General features: G+C 34.7%; 1 protein-coding gene across 9 annotated transcripts in view; it reads left to right on the forward strand.

Moving 5' to 3' along the window:
- The window catches only part of TDRD3 (tudor domain containing 3), a 162,697-nt gene that overhangs the window by 129,113 nt on the left and 8,079 nt on the right, over positions 1-25,505 (forward strand). For 5 of the 9 annotated variants that reach the window (XM_023252140.2, XM_023252137.2, XM_045053902.1 and 2 more), the window contains one exon: positions 8,779-8,864. The exons of 2 other annotated variants lie outside the window; for them this stretch is intronic. In XM_023252140.2, the coding sequence (XP_023107908.1) occupies positions 8,779-8,864 (86 nt within the window). Of the gene's footprint in view, positions 1-2,966; positions 5,967-8,778; positions 8,865-12,063; positions 12,144-25,505 lie in introns of those variants that run through there. 2 more of the 9 variants (XM_023252149.2, XM_023252161.2) reach the window with 2 other exon arrangements.

Consider the following 25,505-nt stretch of genomic DNA (forward strand, 5'->3'; position numbering starts at 1 on the left):
ATATCTTCATCCATCTCCATTTTTTAAAAATACATATGTGCATATATACATAAAAAGGCCCTGAGTAAAAGCTGTTTATGCGATTGTCAATACATTTAGCGTAGAGTTGGTCTGGAGTTCTCTTGGCCTCTGAGAGTATTAATGTTGGGGTCTATGAGCACTTTTTCTTATTGTAACTGGAATTGTGACAAATTTTAAATTAAAGCAAAATATTCACTATATCAATAAGAAGATGATTCTAATTGGTAAACATACTAGAAAAATTAAAGGGCTGCAAAGGTACAGTGTTCATTCACCCCATGGATTGTGTAATTTTTAATTTTTAACTCTTAGTCTCTTTTTAATTGTGAAATTATATTTTATCTCTTAGAAGGTGTTTGTTTCTTATTGGTGTAAGATTTGGGAAAAACCTCTTTTTCCTAAATGTAGCAGTGTTCATTCATTGAAGATGTTTCTAATAGTTTGCAGGAAAAACAGCCCAAAAGCCTGCATATAAACCAAAAGCTTTTATAGAAATCAGTTGCCTGTATTATCTATTAAAGGTGTAAGGATAAATCATTAAATAAAAAGCATGAAATATTAAGAGACTCAATGACTAAGTTAATAGTCTCTCATATGGAAAATTAAAATAAAAATCTACCTAATACTTTAAGGGTTAGTATTTTTCTCACGAAGTTTAGGAATTATTTGCCTATGCTCTCTACACTAAATACCTACTTTTCCCTTTCCATATGGATATGTATTTTTCCTTCCAGAACATATTCAGTGATGATATTTCAGATGGTGAAAATATATGTTCTGATTATGATTAAGTACTTTATTTCCTCCAAAATGATTTAGTAAACTTTTTAATAAGTCATCCTTGATTTTTTTTGTTCTAGCTAGATTTCACCTGGTTCTTTTAGATGTCGTTAAATATTCTTTCTTAACGTTAGCATATTTATTATAGTGAACTCTCTAACTATCACACATAATGTGGGGTTCATAACTTATTCTTAACTGGATAAATGCTCTCGCTTTTTTCCCCCAATGTTCTTTGAACATCATACGATTTTCCTTATTTTTCCAAAGTAAATGAAGCGTTAGGGAGTCTCATTATTTATAAAATTATATAGGAAGAAAAGTATACATATATTATTTTATATTTCTGTTTACTGTATGAGAAAACATTAGGGGCAAAGAAAACTGCTGTTTGTGTTTCCTGCAGGCCCTTTCCAAATTGGTTCCTTTTAACTCTAAAACTAATACCAGGAAACCAGTAAAAAGATGCCTCAGGCAATTTGGAATTATTGTAAAATACCCTGGTGCTGCTGCTCAGACAAACCTTTTGTGTTTTTAGAGTGTGGTTTCTTCTGAATTGCCTTCCTAAGCCTGTAGAGACACTTGTCAAGTCTTGATTTTCCAAGTATTTTTATGACCTGGATTCTATTGAGACTTTTATATCCCAAGAAATGTTTTAGAACTTGCTAGTTTCTAAACTTTCTTTTTATAAATTCATCGTATTTGCTTCTTAGTATCAGGAAATAATTATTGTTCAGCTGTTGTTCCAAATAAAACCATTATGATTACATAGGTAATGCTTAGTTCCAAGGCCTTAACATACACATCATCTTGGTCATTAATTCTGGACAGATGGGTTGTTACTGCATTTTAGATGATCATCCTGTTTTAAATGTTTTTCTGTATTCATATATTCAAAAATATTCTTTGCATATCTATTAGGTACTACGTAGGCTCTATTCTAAGTGAAGGATATATGTTAGTGCACAAAGCACACAAAAATCCCTGCCCACTGCACAAAGTTAGAAGAAAGTTATAGTTCCACTTATGTGAATCAAACTTAAATATCTCATGGGGGTCTTCCTTCTTTCTTCTTGAAGTTTTAAAACAAAATGCGAGTGGAAAAAATCTTGTTTACTAAAGTTTTAATTAAGTAATGTTTAGGTCTTTATTTTATTCCACCATAGCTTGAAGATAAAATTAACGTGGAAGAAAAAAGCATGACTTAATGAATTTTACTTGATTCAAAAGTTCGTATCTATTTGAAAAGTAAAATTTGCTTTTAGGAGGATTTGGGTTTTGCCTTTTTAAATAATTATATATATATATTTCAGTTTTACTGTACTTTACAAAAGGAACTGTCGATCTGAACTTTTACTTTTGAAGTACGTTTGCACAAAATTTTATAATGACATCCTGGAATACACATTTGAAAGTTATCTTTTCAAATTCAAATGACACTCACAAAAAGTTATAAATTATTCTACCACTAATAAAAATATTAAAAAGGAACATATTACCAAAAAACCCCTAACCTATTTAATGACAGCGATTGAAAGTTATGATACATAAATTAACGAGTTAAAATGGATCCTAAATGTATTAGAACAAGGTCATGTTAGTAATTTTAATGATGTAGTGATAAAGTTAGGCTATATCTGGGTTGTGTTTGATATTAAAAGATCATAATAGATATTAAAAAGAGGACAATTGTTACCGAAATCATTAACTTCAAAGGAATATTAGAATTATGTAACAGTGAAGTTCTGCCAATTAGTAGCCAATAAAAAGTACAAGCACATATTTGATCATAGTCCAAAGGTTTTTCATTTTTGCTGATAAATTCTTAAATAAATTAGTGGGTATAATTTACCACACTTAAATTTCTGCATTAAAAGCATAAGTTGATTAAGGTCACTAAAATACTGAAATACATTTTCTTCCACCATACATATTTCGGGAAACTTTCCTTTCAAACATTGTCCTACAGGCCATGCCCATTTTGTTTTGCCTTGTTTTGTTGCAGTATAAGCAGAGTTAGTCAGAATGAAACTGTACTGATAGCTTAGCCCAATTTAAGAACATATGGGTGATGGAATTTGGGGATTCCATGCAGTGTCTTCAAGCTTTGATTTCATAAAGTTTGGTTGTACTTGATATTCTTTATTTCTTCATCAATTGCTCAGCCTTTCACAATTCCCACCAGAGGTTGTGGATTACACAGAAGGACTTTACTGGAGATATGAAAGCTGCTGATGAAGAGGGAGAGATTATTCATTCATAAATGCGTACCATATACATAGAGATGTCAACTTCATACTGTTGGTATCTACCCCCTGAAGCCCAAATTTTGTTTTAGGTTTGTGATAGCCAAACCTAACAGTTGATTATGAAAATGTTGACATCTACGTTTGACCCTGCTATATTATTTAACAGAGACATTTTATTTCACCATTTAAATTAATCCTAAGAGAATAATAAACTAGATAATAATTTTAAAAACCTATACAAAAAGTACTGTTTGAATTTTGCTATTTGATAACTTCGTATATTGTAATCTACCCAAAGGAGCTATATATAAAGACATGTTTAAAACGTTTCTGGGTAATCTGAGGTTTTCTTTATTGAGCACTGAATGTACAGGTTATTTGTTTATGTCATGTTCCTTTTTTCTGAAGGTGAAATAACTTCCAAAGTGAAATAACATGGCAGGGTATTACCCAAGATGTGCCGTCTTTTTAAAATTATTATAGTCATACTAGTCAGTTTGTTTCTAACTTTAACTATAATTCATAAGACAATTTGAGCCTTACATTATTTGGTTATCAGTATTAAGAATCAAGCTAGCATAACTGTTTGAAAAATCCACAGCAATTATTTTTGCATAAATGAATACCAGCAGATATGATATTAATCTTCTATCTTCTAAGTCTCACCTTTATTAATAACAACCTAAAGTGTGGTGCCCTGAATTATGATGTTTGTTAGTTAAAGTTAAAATCATGTTGCTTTTAGATTTATGCCAAATATCCTCTGATTTACATTTCCCTTCAAAGTAGTCTTTAAGGAAGCATCATGGGGGAGAGCAGCAGCCGAAGGGTGCTGGGATTGTCAGGTGAACTGATTTTTTCCTTTGGCGTTTTTGATTTAGTAGGCTCAAGCCTTGTTCTCTTCGAAGTGTAAATTTTTGTTTTTTCGTTTATTTTACGTACCAGGGCTTTTAAAATTGCCATTTCAAACTGCACTGAATTTTATCATTCCTTTGCATATAATACAAAAGACTTGCTAATATACTTATTGCACAGAAAATAAAATAGTAAAATAAATGAATCTGAGGAATATTTTTGTTTTGTTTTATTTCTCTGTCCCAACAGTGTTACTCTTATACTGGGCATGTGCCTTGACTAGACACTTATGTCAGTATATTTTAAAGATTATTTTCAATCAGAAGAGGCATCCTTGAATTAAAAAAATACACACAGTTCTATTTCAGTTTCTAGTGAATTTCTGAGCCTCTTCCATCTGCACCTAAAGAAGCTGAAAAATAGTGTTGTGTTGTTGGACCACAGCACTTTCAGATGGAGCCCCGCAATACATCTTTCCTCCCCTAAAGTCTGGGATTGACCATACATATTGGATTGCATACCATAGGGGGTTGTCAACTGTCCTTTCATCTTGTGTCTCCGCTTAATACTGTTTTTGTGTATTCTTTGGTCATCTTGTTTGTTAGTCATCTCTCTCTGTTTTCATTTTTATTTCCAAAACAGTCTTGTATCCTCTTGGCTTTTTTTTTTTTTTTTAACCATTCTTTCTTTCCTTTCTTTCTTTATTTTACCTTTGGTAGGTGGTATCTCTTGATATATATGGACTACTTTTCCTATTGATCTTAATTTTCTGAACTTTACTGGATCTATGCTATTTACTCTAGAATCCTGTGTGATAGGCTTCACTAGGAAAGAATGGAGTTTGATCTGTCTCCTTGTGAGAAATACTCTAATGTTATAGAACTTCCAATTCCATTAAACTTGGGAACTACTAGCAAGAGTTTTACACCTTGGCTTGAAATAACTCCCTTAGCAACCTGTCATTGACTGAGAGCACCATTCAGAAGGGAAAGGAAGTACTACAACAGTGAGTACATTTTATTTGCCTAAAAAAGAAAACCCATATGGTTTATTAAGAGTAAACATAGTTGAAGAGGCTCTATTTAAGCAACTTAGACCACTGTAAGAATACAAAAGTCATTAGTTTTTTGTGCAGATGGTTTTATGCCTAATCCATCTAGAAGGTGTGTTCTGAGAATATTAGTTCTGCTTTTTAGTTAAATACATTTGGAAAATGCTGGGTTAAAAAAATTAAGCATGCTTTTTTTTTTTTTTTTTATGGGACCTCTTTGAGCCAATAACAGACTAATATGTATTTTATTTCATCTCGTTTTTCTCCATTTATTTAGGTCTTCTGTAATTTCCTTCATCAGTGCTTTGTAGTTAACGTGCAACCTTGCTAATATCACTTATTGGATCTATGAGCTTATGTTCATTTGCTTTGAGTGCTTTTGGTTTTTATTTTTTTTATTTAGAAAATACTGTTGAACATTCACATCAGTTGATACATATTTTAATCTCTGAGAGAGAGAGATACTGTGTATTGCTTCACAAACTTATTTGTTCATGGAACTTTTTTTTTAACCTGTTATAGAACCTGTTACAGAAAATCTATAGGACATATTTTGGAAAACGTCTTAGCTGTCTTGTTACCTTCTTTCTAGTTTTCAAATTTTCCCAGCTTTAAGATAGGGTGAAGATTTAGCTTTAAATATATTGTTTTAGATATTCCAAACTTCTTAAGAGAAACATAATATTATATTTTTATGTTATAAATAGAGACTAAATATGTAGTAAAAGGCAGTTTGTCCTCAAACATGTTCTCTCATCTTATAACTCACTGATCTTTTAATTTTATTTTAACTTAATTCTAATTCTAAAAACTTCTATGTATTAACATTTAGAAATTGTCATTTGTGGAGACTACCATTAGAGTTTTTATAATATTGCTGTCCTTCTCTGTAATTCTCACCCAATAACCTACATGATGTTTACATGTTCCAGCAGTAAGGCATTTTCATCATCTATTTGGGTTTTGAATTTGTTATTCCCCAATAAACTAGTCTGAGACAAAATCTGAAATCCCTTTTTTTGTTGTTTTTAAGATGACATTTCAAAAAGAAAGTGTCAAAGCAAGTTAATTCCAGTGGGTAAGTGAACATTGTTAAGTGAAGGAGATTCCTAAAAGACCAAAAATTCTGTTTTGTTTCAACATTTATATTGCTCTTTTACTAATAGGCTTGTATGTTCTAAAGCTTTTGACTAATATTGTTTTAATTAGTTGAAAGCTTGTTAAAAGCCTCCTGGAAAATAAGCAAGCTCTTATACTTAACTGCTCTTGATCTCCCTTTCTTCTTTTCCTGGTTACAACAGTTAAGTGAGATGAATTGATAATCTTGGACAGAATTCCACAGCTCACTTGAGTGAACTAGAGGGGGAAATATTCTTATTTTAAGAAACCTGCCTTTTCCAGGCACTTATAATTATAAACAAGGGCAGAATTTATGGTTGGATAATAGCTAGTGAGAGTGCAAAAGAACTCTTTAAATAAGTGGTAGATATATACTGTAAGTACCAGCTCTTTTAGAGCTTGAAGGAATTAGAATTTTAAGTAAGCACATGAACGGGCTTGATAACTAAAACAGTAGAAGGAGGTCAGAAATTATGTGTTGATTTATGATTTATGGATGATTTATGTAGTCTTGGTGGGCACCTTTATTACTGAAGAGTCCTTTGTCAGACATCAAGCCTGAGCGTAATAGTCTAATATGATAGTTTTCCAATACATAGTCTTTGAATGCTTTTTGTAGCAAAGCTACTTCAGAAAATAGATTGCCCTATATACCCAAAGGATTAAAAGGATATAAGAGAAGTAGAAGATAGATTTCCTTCCTTCCAGAAACCATCTAATAAATATTAATAAGGCCTCCATCAGACCTAGATGGCTCCAGTCTGGGAACCATTGTTGGAATGGTTCTTGATTACAATTTTGTTATGCATGTTAAACGAATAGGATAGCGTGAAGGAGGGAAGTGGGGAAGGCTAACATTGACTTTTCAAAACTAGAACTAACTTTAAAGACCTTTTATTGACACTTTTATCTTGCCTGAAGTATGCTCATTTTTTCCCAGATCATGTGATTAAAAAATTAGGGTAAGCCTTTTTGGTCATGCTTAACCAACAACTTACTATATAAAGTAAGATATTAGAAGTCAGTTTAATTCTGTTTCTTTCTGGTTCAAATTTTAAAATGTATGGGCTTGTGTTCTTTTTTTTTTTTTTTTTTTAATGTTGGAAACCATTTTTGGTACTATTTAATGAATGATTTTAGGAGAATATAATGATCATTTTATCTTGAAGAGACTAATGTAAATAAAGCTTAAAATAATGTGGAGAAAATATACTAATTTTTTTCTTACCTCATAAAATCATTAGATAATATAAATATTATTATTATTAGGAGTTCCTGAATTTGACCATCAGTATTCAAAAGAATGTTAGGCTTAATTAGATTTTTCAAATATGTAATTGAAGTCTTAAAGCAAAGGGAAAAGGGAGGCATATCGAAAGCTTGAAAGTATTAGTACTTACTCGAAATTTTTTGTTTATTCTAGGTAAACTTTTTTTCTTCTTCTATTTTGCTCATTTTCTGTCCTTTTCCTCTTCCCCCTTACCCAGACTCTTCTTCCTTGTCCTCTTCCTCTTTGGTTTTGTGTCTGAGTATTTGCCTTTTTATTCATCTTAAAGGTTTCACGTGGCTTTTAACTATTAGATTGAGTATGTTCCATCTCAGACAAGACTGATCCTCAAATGAAGTCTGGTTAAATAGAGCATTTTTCAAGTTCAGAAAACCTTTGAAAGCTTTGGGAACAAATGAATTGATATCCTTTGTTGATCTTTTATAAGCCCTGATTATAATTGATGCTTACTTAGCACCTAGACCTAACTGACACAAGTTCTCATAAATGCAAAGACTGTTAGAGACAGACGTACTGGAGCTGAGTACAAAAAGATCTAGAAGTGATAAAAAGTTGGTTAAATGCCAAGTTGATTTAAATTGTACCCTTGTATTCTTAGGAAATAAGAAAAGAAAAAAAATTCTCATTGAATATATTTAAAACTTACTTGAAATGTAAGTAATCAAGATGAGAAATTAAAATATATAATTCTTTAAGAAAAATTAAGGAACTATTCAAGAAACTAGGTACTGAAAACTCTAAACTTTGTCATAGAAAATTAATTATAAAAGGCTACATTAAAGACCTTTTAGATGTAATTTAGAAATATGAGATTTACATCTCATTTATAAGAAGATGATACATTTTCCTATTAATTTGTTGAAAATACTTGGCTATAAAAAGACTGAATATTCTGTCCATTCTAATGATTATAATTGCTTTAATGAAAATAATCACTGAGGGAAGATGATTAAAATAGAAAAAAATGGCCATAGGGTAGGGTTAAATATATATTTGGTATCTGGGTTCTTAGGTATTTTTCAAAATAATTTTTATAATGGTATAATTTAAAAAGGTTTGACTCAAACTGCTAAACAAAACATTTCAAACAAACTGCTTTGAATAATTTCAATTATTAAAAAAAATTGTTTACTTTCTGAAGTGAGAATTACTATACTTTGAGATTCCAGTAAATTTCACATCAGTGGCAAAGTACTGCCAAAATTACTTCTGACATCATTTACTACTTAGTGCTATTCTTGAGCCCGAGCCTGAGAAACATTTTCAGATTCTGTGTGCTGTATCCTGAGAGAATTTGATGCAAAGAGGCCACTGCAAGAGTTACATGTCTGCTCTGCTTGGCCTTTAAAAGAAGGGGAGAGGGCAAGGCTGGTCTTGGGCATATTACTTCCACCTCCCTTTTGCCCCTGCTTCAGCTCCAGGGGAGCTGGAAATGCACAGGAAGAATCGGAAGACCTGGGTCGAGTCCCGGCTCTGCCACTTACTACCTAAGTGACTTTGGGTAAGTTACTTAATATCTGTGGGTCTCAGTTTCAGTACAGGGTTGTCGTGAGGATTAAGTAATACGATCAATGGAAATGTGCTTTGTAAACTCCCAAGGTATATAGAAACATACATTTTTATCATTGTAACCTTGGCCTTCTTCCCTGTTCTTCTATAGCATAGTGTCCTCAGCTATGTTTTTTTTAAAGCAACCCAAAATGACTTAATTCCTTTTGCTTCTCCCTATGTCCTCTCCACATTGGAATTCTTATTCCTATCTTCTGCATGCTTCAGAGTTAAATATTCTAAGAATACAAAACCAGTCTAGTTAAATTAATTTCACCATGAAGTGTGGATTACTGTTACCGCTTCTTACCTTTCACACTCCTACCTTTCTCCTTTATTCTTCTCAGAATTATGTGCTTAGAAACGTGAAGAATCTACTGCATGAATATTCAGACAGTGTTGGGGAGCAATGTTTTGGCAGAGGGAAATCCTATTACCTTAAATCCTATTACCATGAATTAGTAAGGTGGACTGGGAAAATGGGAATATGATTGTGCCTCTAGTCCTTTCTCTGTGGGAAAAGAGATGGAAGGAGTTTGGGATTTAAAAGCTCTTGAGAAGTCTCACTGAAAACCTAGATCCTCAGCTTGAGGTGTAATCATAGATGGGAAAAGGGATTTAATGACCATAACTCTCAAAGAGTTATATCTGACTGGGCCTCATCTTTGCTTCTCAGTAAAGTAAGTTCTAGCCCACCCTCAGCCAAACTATGCTCATAATGCCTAGGATCTTTTCTGGGTGCTCGGTGTATAGAGGCTGTGTGGAGCTAAGGAAGGAAAGAGAACTTGCCTTCTGGATCACATCTGGTTCCAGATCAAGGGATCTTTATGAGGGCGTAAAAGAGCTTAAATCTCTACCTGGTCCAGCCCTCCCCGTAATCTAAGAATGCTTGATCTGGCTATGTGTAAATAATAACAATAATAGCCACTTACCGTGAACTGCTTGCCATTAATGCCTAATTATCATGGATCACAATAACAGTTAATCATGCCATGATTAGATTAACTTTCTTAAAGATTTTATTTATTTTCTTTTGTTTTTACAGCCTTGACCTTTTGACTTATGCTCAATATGGTTTCTTGCTGAAGTAGCAGTGTCATCTTTCATAACTAAGAATTAGAAATATTGAACTCTAGGAGTATTCAAACGCAAATTGAAACAATTACATGCAGGGTTAAATGTATGAGTTGGTGGGGAAAAATTAGGTAAAGCTCATGCTGGCAAGGATGCAGTGATGTGAGTACTCTTAAACATGGCCAACGGCAGTGTAAATTGATGTAATCCTTCTGATTTTTTCCAAGCCTAAAGAGTGTTTAAAACCAATAATCCCACAGTTGTTAATCTCTCCTAGGGAAAGAGCAAAGGAAATAAGCTAATTGCTGAGAGATGATCATTGCAGCATTGTGATAAAAACTAGAAGTTACCTAAATGCCTAACAATAATAAGAGAATGGTAAAATAAGTGATCTTCCACCTAATGGATGAAATATGATACAGCTGTCATAAAAGATCATTATGAAGGCTGTAATGTCATGGGAAATATTTATGATGAGTGAATAAAGCCAATTTATAGATTTGGATGAGAATACATTCAAGGTAATGGCTTAGTGTAGTAGAATTATGTACACTCTGTGTGTCTACATACACTTTTTCAATTTTATAAACTTTCTGTCATTTTGTATTATGATTTTTTATTTGAAAAAGTAAAAGCAAGCAAAATAAAATTAGCAGGAAGGAAGTTGATCATAATTAGGGAATTTTAGTCTTAAAAATCCCTAAAATTTGCAAAAAGGATCTGAAAATATGAGAGTTTAAAAAAGTATGAGAAACAAAACATCACCTTTTAATTTTTAATTTTGCCTTTGCCTTCAGTGAGGTTAATGGCAATGCAGTTATGGTTTTTTCATGATAAAATACCATGGTCTTTAAACTTGTTCCTGTCTGTAATTAGTAAATGAAAACAACTGAACAAATAGAGTTACTTCTGCAAAGTCTTATCACCTATTTTCATTCTGTCCATACAGCCTACTCCCCAATTCCTTGCAAAATTCTCCCTTAATTATACTGTTCCCAAAATGCTTACACACCTTCAGAATTCAGGCTCTCCTAAGTGCTTTCAAATACAGAGCAAAATACATTTCTCCTATGAAATATTTCTTTAATCTGTACTTACCTACCATTCATAATTTTAGGAATATGTTACTATGTAGTTATAATATTTTGTTTGACTCTTTGTCCCTGGTTAGCATTTGATATGTTATTAAAATATTAAGTAAAAAGTGAAGTTTTTATTTTGAGGTTTTCCTATTATCATTTCAAATATGTATCAGTCTATTCCACCAGCCTGTTTCTTGAGCACTTGTTATGTGGCTTTAGCTCTCCACCCAGAACAGTGGTGAGCACATTTCCGTAGAATGATTATGTGCTAGGCAGTGGAAACACACAGATGAGCAGTCTCTGCCCTCAAGGAGTCACAGACTAGCAGAGGAGCCCAGCAAGTAAGCCGACACCTGTTCATCCTGAGCAGAGCACAGAATACCTAACTGAGTCAGGAACAAATTCATGGAAGAATCAAGGCCTTCCCTGACTATTCCTGTTATAAAAACAGCAGTGTGACATCACACAAATTCTCTTTCCCTTTTGCCCTGTTTTATTTTCTGCACATCTTGGTCCTGTCTCCAACCCCGAAGTGAAGTCAGTGTGAGAACAGACACTTTGTCTCAGCTAATACTTCAGCATTCAGAACAGTACCTGAAACATAAGGGGCTCTCAATAAATATTTGTTAACTCTGGATGAATGAAGTTTGATGTGAATCTCGAAAGTCGTGAAGGGAACTTAGGACTTAGTTTGGGAAAAAAAGGGAGGAAAGTAAGAAAACAGAGTAACCAGGGAAATTCTAGAGGGCATGGTAGGGTGAGGTATGTTGGCAACAGTACAGGTGGGTGTAGTAAATGTCAGTAGACGAGGCTGCCAAGGCAGGTGGGGTCAAAGCGTGAAGAGTAAGGTGGGTTATGGTGAGGAGTCTGAATTTTATCCCTCAGAATAGGGACTATGGAAGGATTTTAGGCAGGAGAGTGTCATATACATTTCTCCTATGAAATGTTTCTTTAATCTGTACTTACCTACCATTCATGTGATCTTTGATTTAACAGATTGTTGCCTGGTATGGAAAATGGGTTTCAGTGAAAGCAGAGAGCCTGGAGACCAGTGATTGCAATAGTTAAGGCAAGAGGTGAGACCCTGGAGTTATCAAAATTTAGGCAAAATTAAAGAGTGTGGGTAAGACTGCCTGGAGAAAGTGTGCAAAGAGAAAAACAAGGACTGGAGTCAGACTTCTGGGGAATTCGTTAAGGGGTGGGGAGAGGCATTAGGAAAGTCTGGCCAGGGAGGACAGGGGTTTGGCCAACAGGAATGACTGCTGAATCCGTAAAATATAATGCTGGAAACATCAAGGAAGATAAGAACTAAAAAGTACCTAGTGGATTTGGCAATCGGTAGGTGACTGGTAACTGTAGAATGCATTTCCAGTGGAATTGGTGCAGGAGGATCGCCACTTAGGGTTTCTTGAGAATGGGCAAAAAGAAAATGAAGTGTAGGCTACTTTTAAGACCTTGGTTGTGAAGATAAAGAGCATAGAGGATGAGAATAAAGAGTAAAGGAGCTCAAGGGAAATGCCCAAGCGTGTGTACATCAAAGGCACGGTGAAGCAAAGAAGGAAGGAGAAGTTGTAAAAATGGGAATAAAGATTTTTAAGATCCCAGGCCATGGTAAGAAAGTGGGGCACAATAACGTGATTTCGGGTATGTTGAGGAACACTAGAGAAAGGAGGAGAAAGAAGTAAATAAAGATGTGGGTGAGGTTAAGTTGTTGGGTTTCAGGGAAGGAAGCTGAATAACTGTAATGAACTCTCTTCTCTATGAAGTAAAATCAGGTCATCAGTTGAAAGTAATGAGATCAAGAAGAGGAGATGAATTTTGAAGAGCAAGGTAAAGATTTAGAGACTGCCCAGGAATATGACAGAGGGAGTTAACCAAGAATGTATTTTCACAGCAGAAGTTTTCAACCCTTAGTAAAAGTCATGTGTAAAGCCTACTGTGACAGTTCATTCTCAGTTTCTAGTCTTTTAGTACAAGAAAAGTGTAAGTGGATATACAAATGAGAAGAACTTTCTATGTTTATTAAACAGAAACTAACAGTTAACTCCTAGCCAATTTTCGCTAGAGGTTTTTACTAGGAACCTGATATTTGAAAGTCTGCACAAACATAATGACTATATTATTGCTCTATGACCTCAGCAAAGTTTAGTATTGGAAAATGCCCTGTGAAGGTGGATTTAAGCATACCATTAACATTAATACAATCCTAGGAATGTTAACAAAGTTTCAGGGCTTCTTTTTTTTTTTAATTTTTTTAATGTTTATTTATTTTTTATTTTTGAGAGACAGAGAGAGACAGAGTGTGGGTGGGGGAGGGGCAGAGAGAGAGAGAAAGACACAGAATCTGAAGAGGCTCCAGGCTCTGAGCCATCAGCACAGAGCCCAATGCGGGGCTTGAACTCACAAGCCGTGAGATCATGACCTGAGCCAAAGTCGGACGCTCAACTGACTGAGCCACCCAAGTGCCCCAAAGTTTCAGGGCTTCTTGAGCTCATCTTGATGCCAGGCAGTGATATATTAAATAGATAAAAATGTTAATTAGGTACTTGAACATTCTAAGACACAGTGTGTGTGTGTGTGTGTGTGTGTGTGTGTGTGTGTGTGTGTACGCATGGGAGCACACGAAAGATATTAGTGTTTTAAAAGCTGTGATAGTTACTACGTTGTGCATTTAGAGAACAAAATAAGGTAGGAAAATTTTTTAAAAACTGCCGTTTAATCTGGTGAGACCTCATCTGTCTATTGACCTGTCCACCTGTTACTGACTGATTCATGGAGAAAGATTTTCCTTACATGGACATGGTTTTAAATAAGGAATTTTTGTTAATGTTCATCACAGTTTTTGCATGACAGTTATAAAGAGTTGACACTTACTAGCTATGGAAGTATAAAACAGAATCCAAATAAGAAACTAAGTAATCCTGTTAAGAACATATACTCTTCACAGTTCTGGAGTTAATTTATAAACTACCATGGGATACTCTTGTTCTGTCACCAAAGGGGATGGCTCATCATGGACATACCACACCACAAAATTGATAGAGTTTCTAAAAAGAGCCTAAATAACTTATAGTCTCTCGCTAAGACCAGAGAGAGCTTAGAAAAATAGTCTGTCTCAAGTTTATGCTGCTGAATGTGATAAACACTCAAACAGAGAAGCATAATACTACTATTACGTGAGGCATCAAATTCTGAAATTAAGGAACATCCCTTATTTAAAAAAAATTAAAGTTCTGAGGTAAAGTTAAGACCTTGATAATTAAGTATACAACAGAATTATTTGTGTTAATCCAAGCCCCTGAGGATAAATATCTTGGAACATGTAATAGTTTGTATTGGTACATTTTACTGCTTTATTATATTCTCCTTCTCATAGTCATGTTCTCGGGAGTGTTAATGCTGCAGTCTGTAGATACCTAGGTGGGGAACATTAACTTGGATGAATTTTATAAAGACAATTACTATATTTGGTAGGCTGATAGGATTTGCCCTGGTAAAGAAGTTTGCCTCTGGGTTCCTTTCTTCACTGGAAGAAAAATGAGTATGTTGCTAATTGACCAGATTCTCAGCCTCTCTTTTATATTTGACATTGGTTATTAATACCGATAATTGTAAGAATCACTTTGGAAATGTAAAGTGCCACCTGGAGGCTCATTTAGCATTGCGTGTTAGGTTTTTAACTTCTATAATTCACTAAGATAGTCAAATTGCTTGACTCGAACCACTGAAAGAAAAACTGTTTATGTTTTATGTGGCATTATAAAGAATAGAACTTTACATTTGTGAAGCATTAATAATAGCACACTTTATCGAACACTTAATTTTGTACCAGACATGATTCTAAGCTCTTTATTTACTTTAATTCATGTATAGTAGCTGTTTATGAAGAGTGTAACCACCTCACTGTCTTTTGTTCTCTCAATTGAGTCCTTCAGAGTAGATAGCATTATGGATAATTGGTGCTTTACAGCAAGAACTGTGGCACCTAAGTGTTATTATATCTACTTTATTTTATTAATTTCACGATGTGCTTAAAATGCAACTTAGATGGAAAGCACCTGATTTTTATCTTTTTGTATAAACTTTGAAGAGTTTAACATGATCAGTCCAATTCTCTTGCTCAGCCTCTGCATCCACTGGGATGTGTGAAAAGAGCAGCATAACCTGGGCAAGATATATCCTCTTTTTTAGCCTCAGGTTTGTTTTCTCTTCTGAAAAAGAGCAATAAAAATATGCAATTTGATAGGGTTGTTGTAAGGATCATAGTAGCTGTTCAATAAGCGTTTTGTTCAGTCATTGAACGATTGAAACGCCTCACACATAGGTTTTTAATTACTGTTGGTTCCATTTCTTTAGTTTTCCTTCTAGGCTGTGGAAAGAGCAGCTTTCCTTCACTGCCCATCTCTTTAAAGTGACGTTTGTTGATCCTGGATTGCAACATCAGCAGCTACTAACTGGAACTTTCAAATCAGGAGTTGGGTGTCCATCCCAAATTATCCCTCTTCGAAGGAAAACCAGACTGCTTCCCTGTGCCATCTTTTTCTTCAAATGAATTCCTTTTTCTTTTATATTTCTTTTTTAAATTTTCTTTTCTATTAGGATGTTACTAGTATAGTGAACTTCTGTATTAGGACTTTTAAAATGCAATCCTAATATAAAAATCCACAAATCTTCTAAAAGTGAACTAGTTTTTCCCACAAACTAAAAGAACTGTGTTCTTTTAAGCTAATAGTATTGCCTGCAAAGCTATAAAATTTCCATCATTTTCTTAATGCAAAACCATTTTCCTTCACACTTTTGAAGTCCTATGTTTGCAACAGCCTTCATAAATTGGCGACCCCTATCCTGGCTCTGACACAAACCTGCTCAGCCCATCCTGCTGTCGGTGTACCTGCTGCTCGCCATTGACAGGATTCTTGTCAAAACCGGGGATTGCATAAATTAGTGTTTAACCCTGGACAGGCTTTTTCTCATTTCAGTTCAGCTTTTAAAAGACTGTCGTGTCCTTATTCATATGTAATGAAAGTGAAATTTGACTACCGTCATACACTTTTATACTTTCAGAGTTTGTAAACTCTGAAGAGCATCATAAACATTCCTAGTCTTACTGATTTTTTTTGTTGTTGTTGTTAAGCCTTAATTAGTAATCCTCAGTTTTACAAATTCCTGTACAGAAACGACATCATCACTAATTGTCTACTGGCCTTTCCTTCTAGTCCAGAGGACCTACTCGCCTTACTTTTTACTTTAATAAGCAGCTTACATCATGTGTGTGTGGTGGGAGGGGCGGGGGTGGTGGTGGGAGAGAGAAGAGAGGAGTATTAAGTTGTGTAAAGGAATATACGTTAAATAATCTTACGGATGAATTTAGAATTATTAAAAAGTGGATTGTTTTACCTTGATTCTTTTCAGAAGGGCACATATTAAGTGTTTGAAAAACCTAAGAAAATCTTTTGACTCTGTAATACTTCCTAACTTGTCCTTGCTATCATTGTTCCACTGTGACTCTATGGACAAGGAGAAATAGCTTCATTCTCGAACAAGGAGAACAAAACACACATTTAATAAGAACAAATATGTATTCTGTTCTTCTTTTGTACAAGATGATGAGCAAATTACCCTCAAGAGTCTATTATCAGTTCTCCCAGCCTGTGTTGAACATCTAAAACAGAGTTCCTGAATTTCAGTAAACTAGAAATAGTATTATTACAGGAAAATATAATATGTTTAATAGCCTTGATTAAATCAGGTGATATATGCTGTCTAATTTTCCTTTACCTGAGTTGACAGAGATAAGTTTCTCTCCCTTATTATTCTTAGAGAAAATCTTTGTGATACCTTTCTCTTTCTTCAACTATCTAACCGTCAAAAATGATTGAGAAGGTCTCCTAAACTTGGAAAGAGAATGATTATTTTTTTAAAGCTAATTCCTCATATACTGAACATTTTGAAATCTCAATGGGAGGAAAAGAAATCCATAAATTTAAGCATAGTTAACACCAAGATGAAATGTTATTTCTCTACTAACTTATTGAGGGAAAAGGGAATAAATGGTTGAGAACGTGAAGGTTAGAGTCCTTACGTTCAAGACTTCACTATAATTGGAACACTCATACACCAGACCACCATGTATAACTCTTGAGCTGCATTAACCAATTTAATATCTACAGGAACCCTATGAAATAATTATTAGCATTCTCATTTTACATACACGGGAAACTACAAATACGGGTTCAGAGTCATGAAGTCACTTGCCTAAAATCTTTGAGCTAGTAAGTTACAAAGCTGATATTCAAGTTTTGGATTCACTGACACCATCACACATGATCCTACGTTTTACCTGTAAATGAACGTAGATGATACCAAACTATTTGAGGATTTTTGTGGGAGTTTAATGAAATAGTATATGTAAAAATATTCAGCATTGTAAGTACATGTGTACTTCAATATGTGATACATTGTTTTGATTAAGGTATCTTTCAAACAGTTTATTCAACCTTAATTCTCATGAATTTAGAGAATTTTGAATGGAAAAGTGAAGACATATGTGGGTAGAAGTATCAGCTAGAAAGTATCTTACATAGGGCAGAAAAAAAAATCAACTTGTTCCTTTCACTTACTATTGTATTGCTAAGAGAAATTAATCTCAAACCGAGACTCTGTTTTTATCCTCTAAATTTCCCTGGAATCTAGTTTTAGGATTATACTACATTTTAGCCAACTGTTTAGGTCTTACCCCTTTAGATAGTAGTCCTAATTTTCACTATTCGAAAGAAAGAGAGAGAAGGGAAGGAAGGAAGGAAGGAAGGAAGGAAGGAAGGAAGGAAGGAAGGAAGGAAGGAAGGAAGGAAAGAATGATCACCAAATCACCATTTGTCGGAAAAACTGACTTAATATTATATATTCAGAATACACCAATGATAATACTGTGCCAAAATAATATCTTTCATTAGTGTATGGATTTCAATTGCGATGAAATTTAAGACCTTAGATTGGGGAAATAATTATTTTCAAATACAGAATGATATAGACCTACGAGTAGGTTATAGGGACTCTGCTTGATGACAAGCACAATATGAACAAGTAGTGATTGAGCAGCTGCTGAAAACATTAAAGCAAGGCTAGATTGCACTAATAGATTTATATAGAGTTTGTTCACTATGGGAAATAATAGTATTGTGTTCCAAGCAGACTTTACATGGAATATTATCTGAAAACTAGGTTCTAAAGAATAGTAACTATTAAAGTGAAATAAAAGAAAAGACATTGAAGATGATGGAAGATTCTAGAAATAATAGTATCTGACAAGTGATTCCAAGAGCTGAGTCTTTTGCTTCTAGAAAGTAGAAGACTGAAGAGAGATATAATACTTGTTTAAAATAGCTTAAAATCTTTCATATGGCAAAGGAAACAGACTCAACTAGAAATGTAGGTGGGACTTCTAGAAATGCAGATTTGTACTTTGTTGTGCAGAACAGAGAGCCTAAAAGAGCCTGAGTACCCCTCACCAGAGTTACCTGAAGGCGGTTAGGTGGATCTTGTACTGAGATCAGATCACTGACTCCTGTAGTCCTTCTACAGGACTTTGTTAACTGGCCTGTTAACGGATAAGGGTTTCTAAACATCTGTTATTATGGTTCACTAAAGAGAAATATTTTCAGTTCATTATGCAGACTTTGTTAGTATGGGTTTTTAGGTATGAGTGGGATTTAAATGTATAATGATGTGTGTCACATTGGGCCGCTTTCTGCTTGAAGATTTAAGTGTTTAACTTTTTTCCTGTCAGTCTTCCTTTATGTTCATTAAGGGGGTGAACACATCAGCAGTGATTTCATTTCTGTGTTATTAGGCATGGTGACTTTTTTCTTATAGTTAAACAAAGCATGTCAAGTCACGTGTCCCCTCCCTCCTCCAACCTTCCATACTTTTTAATGGCAAAGATCTGACCTATATTTCCTCAATTTGACATGAAGATTTTTTTTTCTATTTCTGTTTCTTAAATCTGTATTACACGTCACTGTAGCATACAGTAAGTGTTTGTCTCAGGTGGTCAGTTACATAATATGCATTGGGCTGACTTTTAGAGTAAGAAGTGCTCTGGCATTATGGTGCAGAAATCATTACTTTCAGAGAAAGAATTAGTTAACCCATCTTAAATTGCGTTATATTAGCCTGCCCATTTAAGATGTAAAAATGATATAAATTATGAGAGCGAAATGATTAACCACTTGTGATTAGTGCTCATATGTCTTGACCATAAGATATTCTAAAACATTGGTTGCTTTTGCATAGATAATTTGTAGGCATTGACCTAAAAACAGATCAACATAGATAGGCATTGTCTCTTATGAATTGTCATTGCTGTACAACTTTTTAAATAGTGTTTCTAACTGGTTCCTTTTTATAGCATTTACCAAAATTTAAAGGGTATGATCTAAAGGCAAGATATTCAAAGAGACTGATCACATTAACTTATTTTTGGCTTCCTCTTAAAATGTTCAGATTTTATGCAAATCGTGTCTATAACTTCTGACTGATTTTCAAGAGTGCTTCTTTGCCAGTTTCCTCCCCTTTTTTGTTCTATTTTCCTTTTTTCTCTATATAAATTAAAAAAAAATACCTCCCAAAGAAACAAAACCAGTGGTAACAATAGAATTAAACTATTAACAATTAAACAAACAAACTATTCGTTTTAATGTGTAGATCATTTTTTTTTAATTTCAGTAGATAAAAATGGCAAGTGTGTGGCAAGAATCTTCCTACTTGCATTGGCTCTTTCATTTTTTTTTTTTCCAGTGACTCTTCCACTTTCCTTATCTGCCCAAAACAACCTGAGGAATAGCAGCAAACTTCCTAAATTTTAGTAAAGTCTGTGAGTCTAGATAGTTTAATTGAAGTGGGCACATATATTGTATTGTTCAAAGGATTACTTATTTCACAACAGTAGAGAACATAGAAGGCTTATTTGATAAACCCTTCCTAAGTATTAAAATGTCATATAGTTCTCCAGGTAAACCTATGAGTTCATTATTATTTTCTGTGTGAGAAAACTGAGACCAAGAGAAGTTGAGTAACATGCCTCAAAGTGGTAGAGGCTAAACTGAGACTCAGATCTGACTTAAGAGACTGAGGTCTCAAATACCAATGTCATGAAGTATCTCTCAAGGAAATCTTTGAGTACATCGGCATATCTGGGAGCAGGATATGCTCCATACCTTGATTTCTGGGCAAGCTTTTGGAATCTATTTAATCTTAAGCTAAAGCAGCCAATGAGTTTTAGAGAGGTGCACATTTTTATAAAACATATATTCATTCTTTGGACCTCACTGTAGTATTTCAGCAAAAATTATGACCAGTAAATGATGTTTGTGCTAGGACAGAGACCTCGGGACAGAGGCCATCCATTTACTTAAAAATGATCTTAAGCTAGCTATTAGAAAAAAGTAAGCCAAACTGTCTGAAGCAAGATATGTAAATATGCGCTATGTGATGCAATGGAAAGGACTTTGGAGCAGACAGCCCGGAGTCTTATTCAAGCATGGCCACTTATATAGCTTTGGGTAAATTACTTTGTTTCTTCATCTGTAGAACGGTGAGATTAGGTAACTCAAAGCACTGTTGCAAGGATTAAATGAGATAGAATGCAAAATGCCAGACACACAATGGAATAAACATCCATTTCCTTTTTCTCTGTTCCAAGTTGTAAATAAACTCAGGTGTGTTTTTGAACGTAGGAGTGTCTGTACTTTTGCAATTTGGTAAGGGTGACATGTTTACTAGTCTCTTTTTCATATCCTCGTAGTTAAAATGTGGATGGAGCATTTTGAAGTTCAGCTCAATTTCCTTAAGTGCCTAAACTGCCAAAAATGGCTTGTCTACTTTATATTAAAGGGTCGGTGATCTTAATGAAATTAGAGGAGGGACTATGATGAAGAGTACGGTGTTTGCTTTTACTGTCATTTAAACATCTAGTTTTCTTCTGTGTTAGTTAGTTGTCTTATGTAGGTTGTGCTCTAGCTGGCAGGGCATAGAGTAAAATCCTTGAACTAAGATTTCTGATAATTTCCTAATATAACATCATCAACAATTTCAATTTTTGTATAAATCTAAAAAAATATACTCTTTTCTGAAAAGATCAGAACCACAGTGAAATGTCTCATTTTTCTCCTGAAATCCTGTGTGATACAGGAATGAAAGCATTGGGTTCTGTCAGCCATGCATTTTGGAACAGCTGTTTAGTAATTAGATCAGATTGAATCACATCATTATTTTTTTTTTTTTTGGTCTTGAATCAGTATTTTTCTTTTCTGCTATAAAATATCTGGTTTAAATAAAATATTCTTGGACATGGTACGTATTAAAGGGATGATCTTAGATCTGCTCTGAGGGAAAGGGAGACTCTAATTCTAGGTGGTATAATTCTAAAATGGTATCTTCTTTTACCCAAAGTTTCAAACATAGAGAAATTAGTCTATTACAAAATTACTTATTTTGGTTATGTATGACACTCTCATATGTTAGTGAAACTTGAGATTTTTTTTTTTCCTCACCTAGGTGCAGAAGGTTTTATTCCCAAATGAGGCATTTAATTCATTGAAGTCAAAAGAAGTGTTTAGATGTTCTCTGTGATAGAAGGCAAAGGCAAAAGGGTTCCGAACTCCGAGTCAGAGGCCTACTTTTTGGTTCCTCTTCTTCCACCAGCTCACTTTCTTATGTTCATCAAGTCAGTCGACCCAGCTAGTTCCCCGTGTTCAGCAGAGGCTGAACTAGATGGGGCTAGTTTTTGTGCCATAGGGAGTGACAGAGCTTGGAGGGGCTGAGGAAGAGAAAGCCAAGGGGATGCTGCTTGCTAACACATGTAAAACACTCCCTGTAACCTGGGCCCATCTACTTTAGGGTGAAATTCTATATAAAATTTCATATGAAGCCAGAGTGCCACATTTACCCAAAATATAAACGATAATTCTTATATATTTTTTTTAATGTAATCTGCTCCGTTCGAGTATCTCCAATTCCTCTTCCAATTCTGGCATTCATTATAACTATATTCCTCACCCTCATTCTTTGGGAGCAGAGTGAAAGACAGGACTGTGAGTCAGAAGACTTGTGTGCTAGCTCAGGTTACGGGACTAATTCCTTGAGCAAATAATAGTTTTTAGGTATTTGGATTACTGTTCTTTACAGAAACTTTCTGTTTTATAGAAAACAGTTTGTGGTTCCAGGCTACCACAAGCCTGGTTTGTTTTGTGATACAGCTGTAAATATTCAATTGGAACATATTTCTTAAACAAGAATAATTGGTAAATTAAGTTCAGCGTTGGTCATAATACTAGTGGGCATAATTCTAGTGGGCACAGATGTTATACATAACCTTCACAGAAAATAAAAAACCAATCCAGCTTTTACTTTCAATTTTAAGTCACTCTAATATAATGGAATGTTAGTATAATTGATTTAAAATAGGTTACTTAAAAATATTTTAAATTCTTCTTTACATGATTTTTTGTTCTTGTTTTTGAATGGGGCAGAGATACTTTATTTCACCTGTTTGGACTGTAACGTAAAAGCAAAGGTCAGAGTTTCAGTGGGGATGAAGAGGAAATGTTATAAATATCCAAGGTATAATCAAAATTGAACACAACCTAAAAATCAATTCAGAAAGCTCCATAAACTTCAAAGTGGCTTTCACACATTAATTCATTCTCATGGCATCCCAAGGATGAAAGCAGTTTAATTGTCATATTCTAGTTACTGATAACCACAGGAAGAATCTGAATGGATTGAAATGTGCCATTTTATTAATAAGGCATGTCAAGAAACATTTTATCAAATATTAAGGATCCACGACATCATCAGCACTATTCAAGGCACAAAGTATCCCACTGACATGGCCTATTTTACAGCCTATTTTTTTTTTTAACATACTTCATTTTTTTAGAACAGTTTTAGATTCTTCGGAAAGGAAGATACAGAGACTTCCCATATGCTCCCTGCCCCCCACCCCTACACACAGCCTCCCCCATTATCAACATCTCCCACTAGAGTAATGCATTTGCTCAGAGTCCGTGGTTTACATTGGGCTTCATTGTTGGTGTGTACATTCAGTGGGTTTGGACAAATGTATAATAACATGTATCTACCATAATAGTATCATAACACAATGGTTTCACTACCCTAAAAATCCCCTGTGCTCTGCCATTCATCCCTCTGTTCTCCCTTACCCTGGACAACCTCTAATCTTTTCACTGTCTCCATAGTTTTGCCTTTATTACATGATGTTTTGGGAAAGCAAGTTTATCTTTAACTTTTGTTTAGGTTTTGTATTAAAATGAATTTATATTTCTATAAACTGGCTACAGAAGCTCACCAGGCAGGCAAAAGGTGGCCTGGAAATTCACAGAGTGAGTGATTCATATGTGAATCACTGATAGAGATATGTACTCATTAATATTTCATTATTCAAAGTATCCTAAATTTCAAGGCTTGTTGTTGAGAGTACATGGTGTTCATTTCATATGCTGGATTATGTTTTTGTGACTACTATACAAATTCTGTGAGAAGGAACTGACTAGAAGAAATTTTATTAAATTACACACAAAATACCTATTAAAAGATGTGTGATAGTAGTAATAAGTTTTTCTAAGTTTTTTTATGAAGAGAATTGCCATCCCTGCTCCCCACTCTCACCAACCAAATAATCTCTGATTGTCTCCTCACAGAGTCATGGTTGTGGGAAAATGCCGAAGGAATGGTAATTTAAGATAAGATGTATGAATATGTCAGTGAAGCAGAGGAAAATGTGGCATTGTTGGCAAATAGAGCCCCCTCCCCACCCCCAACAAAATTTCCATAGAGATTTGGGTTAGCGTTTCAGCCTTAGAGACAGACAAGAAAGGTGGCAAACCCAAGCTTCCTGAATTTCAGAATTATTTTCCAGGCTGGCACTTAGGAGTAGGAAGTTTCCTCCTCCTCCATTGGCCTAGCCCAGGGTTTCTCAATTCTGGCACTGATGGCATTAGAACTGGGTAATTCTTTGTTGTGTAGGCTGCCCTGTGCCTTTTAGAATATTTAGCAACATCGTTGGCCTCCACCCGTTAGATGTAGTAACAACTCGCCTACACCTTACCCTCTCACTTTGTAACAACCAGAAATATCTTCAAACCCACTAGATGCCAGTAGCATCCCTCAGTTGTAGCAACCAAAAATGTCTCCAGACAGTGGTTAAGGTCCCCTGGGGGGGGGCAAAAAATAACTTTCAGTTGAGAACCACTGATCCAGCACCTTCCTTAAAATACTCATTTGTATGGTTCACCTTGTTTTTTCATTTTTTTAATTTTTGTTTTGGGTTTTTTTTTTTTTTGGTTTTTTTGTTTGTTTGTTTTTTGATTTGTTATTTTTGCACTTCACCTTGTAGAACAGAGAACCCTACCTCTATTTAAATGTTGCATACCTTTTACTGAGGTATGATTCAGGTTCCGAGTGACTGATTTCCAATGAGCTTTTGTACCAGAGCTCATTTATAAATGAGGGAAGATGTATTTGTCTGTGTTCTCACTCCAGATACAGTGTATGCTGAAGATCATACTCAAGAAAGATGTGACCTGTCAAACATGTTTCATAGGTGAAGTTGTCATCTCCTTTTTGCACTGGTCCTGGGACTTTTTATTTTCTTCAAACTGTCATTCCATTCATGCTTGATGACACGGTGATTATTGTATTTTCTATCTTCTCAATAAAAGGAGCAATAAACTAGTAAATATTGGCATGAAAAGAGGATGCATTTTGAATCTTAGTTATGTAGTATTTTTAAACCAGGTTTAATCTGAAAACATGGTTTAGGGGGGCAAAAATCTGAGTCCCAATAAAATAGTTCTGAATCTCAAAGTTTAGGTGAAGATGACATTGGTCAGTTTCATTTTATGAAAGTTATCGCAGAATTTGTGAAGAATCTTGCCTGAGAGTCAGAAACAGAATGGCGCTGGTCTGGACCCTTCCTTGAATAAGCTCTGTGACATGGAAAACTGAGTTGGCTTCTCAGGGTTTAGAGATTCCTTGTCTGTCAGATCTAAGGGGAGGGACAAGACTATATGGCTTTCCAGAACAGTGCCAGCTCAAACATAGTGTCAGATTTTTAAAAATATGTTTTGAACTATCATATTATTTATTTTTTTTGAGGTTTTTTTTTTCTTTTTTTAAATTTTTTTTTTAAACGTTTATTTATTTTTGGGACAGAGAGAGACACAGCATGAACGGGGGAGGGGCAGAGAGAGAGGGAGACACAGAATCGGAAACAGGCTCCAGGCTCTGAGCCATCAGCCCAGAGCCTGACGCGGGGCTCCAACTCCCGGACCGCGAGATCGTGACCTGGCTGAAGTCGGACGCTTAACCGACTGCGCCACCCAGGCGCCCCAATTTTTTTGAGTTTTAAATCTATTACA

Source organism: Felis catus, chromosome A1, assembly GCF_018350175.1.
Source record: "Felis catus isolate Fca126 chromosome A1, F.catus_Fca126_mat1.0, whole genome shotgun sequence".
NCBI lineage: Eukaryota > Metazoa > Chordata > Mammalia > Carnivora > Felidae > Felis > Felis catus.